This window comes from Entelurus aequoreus, linkage group LG17 (genome assembly GCF_033978785.1).
Source record: "Entelurus aequoreus isolate RoL-2023_Sb linkage group LG17, RoL_Eaeq_v1.1, whole genome shotgun sequence".
In the NCBI taxonomy this organism is placed as follows: domain Eukaryota; kingdom Metazoa; phylum Chordata; class Actinopteri; order Syngnathiformes; family Syngnathidae; genus Entelurus; species Entelurus aequoreus.
In genome coordinates, this window is record NC_084747.1 from 828,101 (window position 1) to 841,387 (window position 13,287).

Here is a 13,287-nt window from a genome sequence, read left to right on the forward strand (position 1 = left end):
GTTGTGTAAGAATGTTTATTTTCTGCTACAATAACAACAATCAGTTGTGTAAGAATGTTTATTTTCTGCTACAATAACAACAATCAGTTGTGTAAGAATGTTTATTTTCTGCTACAATAACAACAATCAGTTGTGTAAGAATGTTTATTTTCTGCTACAATAACAACAATCAGTTGTGTAAGAATGTTTACAAATAACAACAATCTTCATCACTGCTGCCTGATTTTCTGGCAACATTTTCAAAAAGTTGGGGCACAATTTGTTACGTTATAAAATGTATTTATTTGTTTAAAAAATATGTCCTGTCCTGTTTCAGGTCATCTCCCGAGTTGGAATCCCGAAAGAGATTCTGACTGACCAGGGCACGTCCTTTATGTCACGCACGATAAAGGAACTATACGGATTATTGGGAATTAAGGCTATTCAGACCAGCGTCTACCACCCGCAAACCGACGGGCTGGTGGAGCGGCTGAATAAGACGCTGAAAACCATGATTCGTAAGTTTACGCACGAGGACAAACCAAATTGGGTTAAATGGTTGGATCCCCTGCTGTTTGCAATGCGGGAGGTACCCCAGGCCTCCACAGGATTTTCCCCTTTTGAATTGTTCGGCAGGAAGCCGCGCGGGGTTTTGGAAATAGTTAAAGAAAGCTGGGAGGAAGGTCAAAGCCCCAGCAAAAATGAAATTCAATACGTGATGGACCAGAGAGCAAAACTCCACACATTGGGTCACTTATCACGTGAGAATTTGCTACGGGCCCAGGAACGTCAGCAGCACCTGTATAACGGGGACGCAGCTAAGAACATTTTCACCGGGAGAAAAAATGCTTGTATTACTCCCGACGTCCAGCTCCAAATTACTCGCCAAGTGGCAAGGACCCTTTGTGGTCACACGGCGAGTGAGTGACGTGGATTATGAGGTCCGGTGCGGAGACACCCTAATTGACCATCTCAACCTCCTGAAAGCATGGAAGGAGGCAGAGCCTGTTTCCATGGTAACGGTGGTCGAGGGGGAGGAGTTTGGGCCGTAGATCCCGCGCTCCGCCTCGCCCCGCCCTCCCTCCTCCTCTGTGATAATCAGCTCACGTTAGCGCAGAAAGCAGATGTTGCCAAGCTGCAGCAGCGCTTTTCTGATGTGTTCTCCCCTCGGCCCTCATCCAACATCACATTGAGACCAACCCGGGTGTTACGGTGCGGTCTCGGCCCTACAGGCTCCCCGAACAACGCAAAGTGGTTCGGGAGGAATTAAAATCTATGCTGGAGTTAGGGTAATAGAATAATCCCACAGTGCGTGGTGCAGCCCCATCGTAGGGAAGAAGGATGGGTCTGTACGGTTCTGTGTGGATTACCGCAAGGTAAATGAAGTGTCACGCTTTGACGCCTACCCAATGCCCCGGGTCAACGAGCTCCTGGATCGGCTAGGCACTGCTCGTTATTTCACGACACTGGATTTGACCAAGGGCTACTGGCAGATTCCCTTGTCGCCAGAGTCCAAGGAAAAAACTTAATTTTCCACTCCGGAAGGATTGTACCAATTCGTGACACTTCTGTTCGGTGTGCCCGCCACGTTCCAGCGCCTCATGGACCGGGTGCTGCGCCCTCACGCTGCATACGCGGCCGCCTATCTGGATAACGTCATCATCCAGAGCGGCGGCTGGGAAGAACACATGCAGCGGGTGGGGGCGGTGCTCGAGTCCCTGAGGCGGGCGAGGCTCACCGCCAACCCGGCGAAGTGTTCGGTTGGCCGGAGAGAAGTACAGTATCTGGGGGCAGGTGCGCCCGCAAGTAGACAAGACCGCGGCAAACGCGGCCTGCCCACCCTCCAAGACGAAAAAAGAGGTGAGGCAGTTTTTGGGACTGGCAGGCTACTACCGGAGGTTTATCCCCCGGTTTGCGGACCTGACCAGCCCACTGACTGACCTCACCCGAAAGGGCGCTCCGGTGGACGGAGCAGTGCCAGCAGGTGTTTGAGAGGGTGAAAACGGCCCTCTGCGAGGAGCCAGTCCTGCACATGCCTAACCTTTCTATCCAGGGGAGTGGATTGCCCAGCTGAGGCAGGTTATCTAATCACCTGTCTCCTTTATCAGCAGGGGCCGAGGCCATGAGAGAGAGAGACACACGAGCGAGAAGGAGGCGGCTGGCGACATTTCCCACAACAAAGATATACAAATAAAAAGACGTGTTAACCCTGGATCCCCCAGATTCTGTCGGTCCACGGAGAAGCCACCCACACAGACTTGTTAACCCTGGATCCCCCAGATTCTGTCGGTCCACGGAGAAGCCACCCACACAGACTTGTTAACCCTGGATCCCCCAGATTCTGTCGGTCCACGGAGAAGCCACCCACACAGACTTGTTAACCCTGGATCCCCCAGATTCTGTCGGTCCACGGAGAAGCCACCCACACAGACTTGTTAACCCTGGATCCCCCAGATTCTGTCGGTCCACGGAGAAGCCACCCACACAGACTTGTTAACCCTGGATCCCCCAGATTCTGTCGGTCCACGGAGAAGCCACCCACACAGATTTGTTAACCCTGGATCCCCCAGATTCTGTCGGTCCACGGAGAAACCCCCCACACAGACACTTTCACAACTAAACACTCAAATGTATATTTGTCTTTCATTTCCATGAAGTTGTTACTTTGTTGTTTTTCAGAGCTGTCAAAGTGACCAATTAATAAAGACATTGATCATGTATCAATGCAGATCAATCACCTTTACCTGACAGGTGTGTCGTCTGCTAAATAGTATCAGAGTGAGGATACTCATTACATTTCAAAATAAAAGCCGATTTATCATTTCAAATCAAAAGGTTTGAGCAAATACATGAAGTCCACTCAAGTAAAAGGTTAGTTTCAAAGTTTCTGTGTGACATTCTGACAGTGAAATGGTGTCTCTTTTTAAAGACAAGTCAATGAATTGATTGTGATTATTGGCAATCAATGAAAAGATGATTTGGAAGCAGTTGATGAAAGTGTAACTCATCAATGGCGCTGCTTCACTTTGTGTGAATGGAAATACATTTGAATATATTGTAAAAATCATCTCTTACAAAACAAAACAAAAGCAAGAAGCGACAGAAGAAAGTTTATTTCCATTTTTTGGCTCACTTTTATCTGCCATAAAAATTGCATCCACATGCGTCAAGGTCAATTTGCCCCAGGTAGATGTCAGTCCTGTGGGGAACACTCATGCAACTTTTAGGCGTCTTTCAAAGAAACAAAAACATTTTTTGAAATAAAGATTGACTTCACAGGAAAAAAAAACATTTTATTCACCTGTGCCCCGCCCACATTCATCATCAATACATCAATCAATAAAACCTAACAGTGCGCTGCTTGTGATATGAAAGTGGTGCTGGCACCCTTTCACAATAAAAGCCCTTCCACCGGTCCCAGTAAATAAAAGCAGCAGGTGCAAAACTTTCAAGTCCAAACCCGTTTTTTTAGTCCTCCAGGGCGTGTCAGGAAGTCAGCGCTTTGGTAAACATTTGGATCACTTCCTCCTGGTCACACCAAGCCCCGCCCACATTCAGAGAAAACTTGCATAAAAAACAAACTGCACTTTTTTTTCTAAACATTTCCACAGGTGTTTGCATAGAGTGTATACACACACACAAACATGAAATATATACTCTTCCACACATTCTAAAGATGATTGTGGCATTGGAAGACCACACAGTGCAGCTAGCATCGTTAGCATAGTGCAGCTAGCATCGTTAGCCTCATTAGCATAGTGTGTCTTCGTCTTGGAAGAGTTCAGTAGTAGAATTAAGGAAGTAATATTGCAGCAAAACTATTGGAAAATGCGGATCTCAATCTGTGTGTGTGTAATCAGATTCATGTGTCCGTGTAGTCATGTGTGTGTCTGTATCTCAATCTGTGTGTGTGTAATCAGAGTCATGTGTGTGTCTGTATCTCAATCTGTGTGTGTGTAATCAGTCATGTGTGTGTCTGTATCTCAATCTGTGTGTGTGTAATCAGAGTCATGTGTGTGTCTGTATCTCAATCTGTGTGTGTGTAATCAGAGTCATGTGTGTGTCTGTATCTCAATCTGTGTGTGTGTAATCAGAGTCATGTGTGTGTCTGTATCTCAATCTGTGTGTGTGTAATCAGAGTCATGTGTGTGTCTGTATCTCAATCTGTGTGTGTGTAATCAGATTCATGTGTCCGTGTAGTCATGTGTGTGTCTGTATCTCAATCTGTGTGTGTGTAATCAGAGTCATGTGTGTGTCTGTATCTCAATCTGTGTGTGTGTAATCAGAGTCATGTGTGTGTCTGTATCTCAATCTGTGTGTGTGTAATCAGAGTCATGTGTGTGTCTGTATCTCAATCTGTGTGTGTGTAATCAGTCATGTGTGTGTCTGTATCTCAATCTGTGTGTGTGTAATCAGAGTCATGTGTGTGTCTGTATCTCAATCTGTGTGTGTGTAATCAGATTCATGTGTCCGTGTAGTCATGTGTGTGTCCGTATCTCAATCTGTGTGTGTGTAATCAGAGTCATGTGTGTGTCTGTATCTCAATCTGTGTGTGTGTAATCAGAGTCATGTGTGTGTCTGTATCTCAATCTGTGTGTGTGTAATCAGAGTCATGTGTGTGTCTGTATCTCAATCTGTGTGTGTGTAATCAGATTCATGTGTCCGTGTAGTCATGTGTGTGTCTGTATCTCAATCTGTGTGTGTGTAATCAGAGTCATGTGTGTGTCTGTATCTCAATCTGTGTGTGTGTAATCAGATTCATGTGTCCGTGTAGTCATGTGTGTGTCCGTATCTCAATCTGTGTGTGTGTAATCAGATTCATGTGTGTGTCTGTATCTCAATCTGTGTGTGTGTAATCAGAGTCATGTGTGTGTCTGTATCTCAATCTGTGTGTGTGTAATCAGAGTCATGTGTGTGTCTGTATCTCAATCTGTGTGTGTGTAATCAGATTCATGTGTCCGTGTAGTCATGTGTGTGTCTGTATCTCAATCTGTGTGTGTGTAATCAGAGTCATGTGTGTGTCTGTATCTCAATCTGTGTGTGTGTAATCAGAGTCATGTGTGTGTCTGTATCTCAATCTGTGTGTGTGTGTGTGTGTGCGTGTGTGTGTATTCAGATTAGTGTGAAGCAGAAACTCTGATCTTTACACATAAGATGTGTGTGTCTGTGCAGTGATTACAAGGTGTAAACAGGCCTTGTGTGTCTGCAACTTCACATTTAATTTCCCTGTTATTCCATGTGGAACATACAACAATGATGACCTTGCATCACTCATGTTATTCCATGTGGAACATACAACAATGATGACCTTGCATCACTCATGTTATTCCATGTGGAACATACAACAATGATGACCTTGCATCACTCATGTTATTCCATGTGGAACATACAACAATGATGACCTTGCATCACTCATGTTATTCCATGTGGAACATACAACAATGATGACCTTGCATCACTCATGTTATTCCATGTGGAACATACAACAATGATGACCTTGCATCACTCATGTTATTCCATGTGGAACATACAACAATGATGACCTTGCATCACTCATGTTATTCCATGTGGAACATACAACAATGATGACCTTGCATCACTCATGTTATTCCATGTGGAACATACAACAATGATGACCTTGCATCACTCATGTTATTCCATGTGGAACATACAACAATGATGACTTGGCATCACTCATGTTATTCCATGTGGAACATACAACAATGATGACCTTGCATCACTCATGTTATTCCATGTGGAACATACAACAATGATGACCTTGCATCACTCATGTTATTCCATGTGGAACATACAACAATGATGACCTTGCATCACTCATGTTATTCCATGTGGAACATACAACAATGATGACTTGGCATCACTCATGTTATTCCATGTGGAACATACAACAATGATGAGTAACGTATTTGTCACAACTATGTGTGTATCTGTCAACAAGTGAGGTGTGAACACAGAACAACATAGTGGGGAGTACACTAGTGGGGAGTACACTAGTGGGGAGTACACTAGTGGGGAGTACACTAGTAGGGAGTACACTAGTGGGGAGTACACTAGTAGGGAGTACACTAGTGGGGAGTACACTAGTGGGGAGTACACTAGTAGGGAGTACACTAGTGGGGAGTACACTAGTAGGGAGTACACTAGTAGGGAGTACACTAGTGGGGAGTACACTAGTGGGGTGTACAGGGAAATGAAATGTCAAGTTGCAGACACACAAGTCTTGTTTACACATTGTAATCACTGCATGGACACACACATCTTATGTGTGAGACTTTCTGCTACACACTAATCTGAATACACTTCTTTTTTTTTTACACACAGATCGAAATACTGACACCAATTACAACACGCACAGGCTGATCTGATTACACACACGCGCACACACACATTAAAATATACACACACACACACACAAATTAGAACGCGGGCAGGCAGATCTGATTACACACACACACACACACACACACAGATTGAGATACGCACACACAAATTAGAACACAGACACACAGATCTGAGTACACACACAGATTGAGATACGCACACACAAATTAGAACACACACACACACACAGATCTGAGTATATACACACACACATTGAGATACACACACAAATTACAACACAGACACACATATTTGAGTACACGTACACACACAGATTGAGATACGCACACACAAATTATAACACAAACACACAAGAATCTGGTCACAGACGCACAGATTGAGATAGACAAATAGTTTTGCTCCAATATTACTTCCATATGGAATGCTGACAAACTAGCGTTACAGCAGACACACAGCAGGGGGCGCCTTAGCCACAAAGCCAAACAGGCTAGTGCGTTCAGCTGGCAGTGAATGCCACCGAAAAAAAAGCAAGCTGATGCTAACTTCCTTAGCATGAGAAGAAACACTCGCTATGCAGAGTGCTATTACTAGTCAATGCTAACTTCCTTAGCATGAGAAGAAACACTCGCTATGCAGAGTGCTATTACTAGTCAATGCTAACTTCCTTAGCATGAGAAGAAACACTCGCTATGCAGAGTGCTATTACTAGTCAATGCTAACTTCCTTAGCATGAGAAGAAACACTCGCTATGCAGAGTGCTATTACTAGTCAATGCTAACTTCCTTAGCATGAGAAGAAACACTCGCTATGCAGAGTGCTATTACTAGTCAAGGTGGCTCTAAAGTGAAAGATGTAGACTTCAACCTTACCATGTACGTCCTGCGCCGCTAGTTGCTAGCATTCTTAGTTGGGCTTTGACCCTGTGCACAACATGCTCATTTATTGCATCATCTACCTTTGTTTACCAGTGCCTGTACATAACATCTGTAGTTCCCAACACCTTCTAACTAAATGTGTCCATGCCATATTTCTTTTCTATATATCATATGTACAATATTAGCATGTGCGCTACCATTGCATGAAGGCGCTAAAAGCTAGTTAGCATACGTGCTACATGTAGCGAGTAGAATAGTGTCTTCTTCACTTTGTGCTGGTGAACGCTTCACAAGTCCCTTTTGTTCGTCACGGTCAGTGCAGTGCAACATTTGTCCACAGGGGGGCGGCAAGCCCTCCCGGCAAAAACTGTTTTTTTTTTGGTGTGGTGGTTTTGGTTTGAAGATGGATGACAGTGTGTGTGTGTGTGTGTGTGTGTGTATCATCACACACTCACAGCAGACCGCGCTCCCTCAGGTGTGTGTGTGTGTGTGTGTGTGTATCATCACACACTCACAGCAGACCGCGCTCCCTCAGAGGTGTGTGTGTGTGTGTGTATGTGTGTGTGTACATACACACTCAGAGCAGACCGCGCTCCCTCAGGTGTGTGTGTATGTGTGTGTGTACATACACACTCAGAGCAGACCGTGCTCCCTCAGAGGTGTGTGTGTGTGTGTGTGTGTGTGTATGTGTGTGTGTACATACACACTCAGAGCAGACCGTGCTCCCTCAGAGGTGTGTGTGTGTGTGTGTGTGTGTATGTACATACACACTCAGAGCAGACCGTGCTCCCTCAGAGGTGTGTGTGTGTGTGTGTATGTGTGTGTGTACATACACACTCAGAGCAGACCGTGCTCCCTCAGGTGTGAGGTCAGCGTGTGGAAGATGCTCAGCTGCTGTTCGGGAGGCAGCATCATCAGCTGCTGCATGACTTTGCTGGGGTTGGGACCTCTGCCAGGAAAGGAAAAGGTCAGCAAAAGGGGGCGGGGCTTGTGTCACCATCCAGCGTGCTCACCTGATGAAGCTGGCGATGTAGACGTGCGTGAAGGTGGCCATCAGGTACTGGCAGTCGAAGCGGTCCATGATGCCTCCGTGACCCGGGATGGTGCTGGCAAAGTCCTGCAAGACACCGCTGATTACCTTCCACACTACCACACCTATAGTACACCTGCTCTGCCAGAGCATAAGAGCATGTAGCAGGTGTGATTACCTTCCACACTACCACACCTATAGTACACCTGCTCTGCCAGAGCATAAGAGCATGTAGCAGGTGTGATAGGCACTCATGCCTACTTCTTGGTCCAGTACAGAACATTCCCACACAGTACACAAAAAGTCAAACAGGAAGTCATGCATTTACAAAATATAAAACATGTCATCATGTAAGAAGAAAGAGCTGACATGGGATAGTTAGCTAATATTATATATATATATATATATATATATATATATATATATATATATATATATATATATATATATATATATATATATATATATATATATACACGTTTGTATATAGACAGGTACCGACAGGTCAAGCGGTGTGCGGCTTCAACGGTCGCGGAGGCAAAAACTGGGACATGGGAGGAGTTTGGGTAAGCCATGGAAAACGACTTCCAGACGGCTTTGAAGCGATTCTGGACCACCATGCCCACCTCAGGGAGGGGAAGCAGTGCACTGTCAACACCGTGTATGGTGAGGATGGTGTTCTGCTGACCTCGACTGCGGCTGTTGTGGATCAGTGGAGGGAATACCCCGAAGACCTCCTCAATCCTACCAACACGTCTTCCTATGAGAAAGCAGTGCCTGGGGAATCTGTGGTGGGCTCTCCTATTTCTGGGGCTGAGGCAAGGCCCCGGGGGTGGATGAGATCCACCCAGAGTTCCTTAAGACTCTGGATTCTGTGGGGCTGTCTTGGTTGACAAGACTCTGCAACATCGCGTGGACATCGGGGGCGGTGCCTCTGGATTGGCAGACCGTGGTGGTCTGCCAATCACACGCCTCAGCCTTGCCGGTAAGGTCTATTCAGGTGTACTGGAGAGGAGGATACGCCGGATAGTCGAACGTCGGATTCAGGAGGAACAGTGTGGTTTTCGTCCTGGTGGTGGAACTGTGGACCATCTCTATACTCTCGGCAGGGTCCTTGAGGGTGCATGGGAGTTTGCCCAACCAGTCTACATGTGCTTTGTGGACTTGGAGAAGGCATTTGACCGTGTCCCTCGGGAAGTCCTGTGGGGAGTGCTCAGAGAGTATGGGGTAACGGACTGTCTGATTGTGGCGGTCTGCTCCCTGTATGATCAGTGTCAGAGTTTGGTCCGCATTGCCGGCAGTAAGTTGGACACGTTTCCAGTGAGGGTTGGACTCCACCAAGGCTGCCCTTTGTCACCCATTCTGTTCTGAACTTTTATGGACAGAATTTCTAGGCGCAGTCAAGGCGTTGAGGGGATCCGGTTTGGTGGCTGCAGGATTAGGTCTCTGCTTTTTGCAGATGATGTGGTCCTGATGGCTTCATCTGGCCAGGATCTTCAGCTCTCACTGGATCGGTTCACAGCTGAGTGTGAAGCGACTGGGATGAGAATCAGCACCTCCAAGTCCGAGTCCATGGTTCTCGCCCGGAAAAGGGTGGAGTGCCATCTCCGGGTTGGGGAGGAGATCTTGCCCCAAGTGGAGGAGTTCAAGTACCTCAGAGTCTTGTTCACGAGTGAGGGAAGAGTGGATGGTGAGATGGACAGGCGGATCGGTGCGGCGTCTTCAGTAATGCGGACGCTGTATCGATCCGTTGTGGTGAAGAAGGAGCTGAGCCGGAAGGCAAAGCTCTCAATTTACCGGTCGATCTACGTTCCCATCCTCACCTATGGTCATGATCTTTGGGTTATGACCTAAAGGACAAGATCACGGGTACAAGCGGCCCAAATGAGTTTCCTCCGCCAGGTGGCGGGGCTCTCCCTTAGAGATAGGGTGAGAAGCTCTGTCATCCGGGAGGAGCTCAAAGTAAAGCCGCTGCTCCTCCACATGGAGAGGAGCCAGATGAGGTGGTTCGGGCATCTGCTCAGGATGCCACCCGCATGCCTCCCTAGGGAGGTGTTTAGGGCACGTTCGACCGGTAGGAGGCCACGGGGAAGACCCAGGACATGTTGGGAAGACTATGTCTCCCGGGCTGGCCTGGGAACGCCTCAGGATCCCCCCCGGAGGAGCTGGACGAAGTGGCTGGGGAGAGGGAAGTCTGTGCTTCCCTGCTTAGGCTGCTGCCCCCGCGACCCGACCTCGGATAAGCGGAAGAAGATGGATGGATGGATATATATATATATATATATATATTTATATATATATTTATATATATATATATATATATATATATATATATATATATATATATATATTTATATATATATATATATTTATATATATATATATATATATATATATATACACATATATATATATATACACATATATATATATATATATATATATACACATATATATATATATATATACATATATATATATATATATATATATATATATATATATATATATATATATATATATATATATATAATAATTATCTAATGTGATGGTTAGATCGATTATATATAAAACTAATATATTAAATATCTAATATGATAATTACATAATCATTAATATATTTCTATTCATATAAAAATGATAATAAATATTTAATGTGATAATTACATAATTATCATTATAATTATATACAAAACAAATTATTTCATGTGATAATTAGATCATTATTATACTTATTTATAATATAGATATAATAAAACACATCTATAGTGATAAATAGAAAATGATTAATATATTGGTATTGAATATAAATATTATTATTATTATTTCAAGTGATAATTAGATCATTAGTCCAAACCAGACTAAAAAGACAAAGATTTGTCTGTGAATGTATAAATGCACACTTACATATATTATCATATCATATACATGACAGAAACTAGTACTTAGTACATGCTGTACTGTAAGATGTACTGTAGAGCAGTGGTCCCCAACCACCGGGCCGCGTCGCGGTACCGGTCCGTGGATCGATTGGTACCGGGCCGCACAAGAAATTAAAAAAAAAATTTAAAAATTTTTTTTTTTATTAAATCAACATAAAAAACAGAAGATACTTACAATTAGTGCACCAACTTACAATTAGTGCACCAACTTACAATTAGTGCACCAACTTACAATTAGTGCACCAACTTACAATTAGTGCACCAACTTACAATTAGTGCACCAACTTACAATTAGTGCACCAACTTACAATTAGTGCACCAACTTACAATTAGTGCACCAACTTACAATTAGTGCACCAACTTACAATTAGTGCACCTCCCTCCCCCATTCACACTCATTCACACGAAAGGGTTGTTTCTTTCTGTTATTAATATTTCTGCTTCCTACATTATATATCAATATAGATCAATACACTCTGCAGGGATACAGTCCGTAAGCACACATGATTGTATTTTTTTATGACAAAAAAATAATAAACAAACAAAAATACCATACCAGCCCCCCCGGTCCGTGGGACAAATTTTCAAGCGTTGACCGGTCCGCAGTTACAAAAAGGTTGGGGACCACTGCTGTAAGAGTGTACTATTAGGTGCAGTGTACAAGTAGTAATATTTGAGTGTACAAGTACTGAGTTGCTGACTTACTTTGATCTTGAAGGCTCTCTTGAAGCCGCTAGCAAAGAATCCACCAAAAGGTCCGATGAGCGAGGCGAAGGAGGAGAGGAAGATGCTGTGGATCTGGAATGGAAACATGCTCACCCTCTTCTGAGGACACAAGTACACACGCCGTTAGTAGTACTACGTTACTTCTTCACAAGTACACACTACCTCACTTCTTCACATGTTTACTTCTTCACAAGTACACACTACCTTACTTCTTCACATGTTTACTTCTTCACAAGTACACACTACCTTACTTCTTCACAAGTTTACTTCTTCACAAGTACAGACTATGTTACTTCTTCACATGTTTACTTCTTCACAAGTACACACTACCTTACTTCTTCACATGTTTACTTCTTCACAAGTACACACTATGTTACTTCTTCACATGTTTACTTCTTCACAAGTACACACTACCTTACTTCTTCACAAGTACACACTACCTCACTTCTTCACATGTTTACTTCTTCACAAGTACACACTACCTTACTTCTTCACAAGTACACACTATGTTACTTCTTCACATGTTTACTTCTTCACAAGTACACACTACCTTACTTCTTCACAAGTACACACTACCTCACTTCTTCACATGTTTACTTCTTCACAAGTACACACTACCTTACTTCTTCACAAGTACACACTATGTTACTTCTTCACATATTTACTTCTTCACAAGTACACACTACCTTACTTCTTCACAAGTACACACTACCTCACTTCTTCACATGTTTACTTCTTCACAAGTACACACTACCTTACTTCTTCACAAGTACACACTACCTCACTTCTTCACGTTTACTTCTTCACAAGTACACACTACCTTACTTCTTCACAAGTACACACTATGTTACTTCTTCACATGTTTACTTCTTCACAAGTACACACTACCTCACTTCTTCACGTTTACTTCTTCACAAGTACACACTACCTCACTTCTTCACATGTTTACTTCTTCACAAGTACACACTACCTCACTTCTTCACATGTTTACTTCTTCACAAGTACACACTACCTTACTTCTTCACAAGTACACACTACCTTACTTCTTCACAAGTACACACTACCTCACTTCTTCACATGTTTACTTCTTCACAAGTACACACTACCTTACTTCTTCACAAGTACACACTACCTCACTTCTTCACGTTTACTTCTTCACAAGTACACACTACCTTACTTCTTCACAAGTACACACTACCTCACTTCTTCACATGTTTACTTCTTCACAAGTACACACTACCTCACTTCTTCACATGTTTACTTCTTCACAAGTACACACTACCTTACTTCTTCACAAGTACACACTACCTTACTTCTTCACAAGTACACACTACCTTACTTCTTCACAAGTACACACTACCTCACTTCTTCA

At 43.8% G+C, this 13,287-nt stretch overlaps 1 protein-coding gene across 1 annotated transcript in view; it reads right to left on the reverse strand.

The window, feature by feature from the left end:
- Positions 1–3,258: 3,258 nt before the first annotated feature.
- Positions 3,259–13,287, reverse strand: part of cds1 (CDP-diacylglycerol synthase (phosphatidate cytidylyltransferase) 1) — a 50,777-nt gene continuing 40,748 nt past the window's right edge. The window contains 3 exon segments of the mRNA XM_062024369.1: positions 3,259–8,166; positions 8,231–8,334; positions 11,895–12,014. Of these exon segments, the coding sequence (XP_061880353.1) occupies positions 8,055–8,166; positions 8,231–8,334; positions 11,895–12,014 (336 nt within the window). The 3' untranslated portion in view covers positions 3,259–8,054.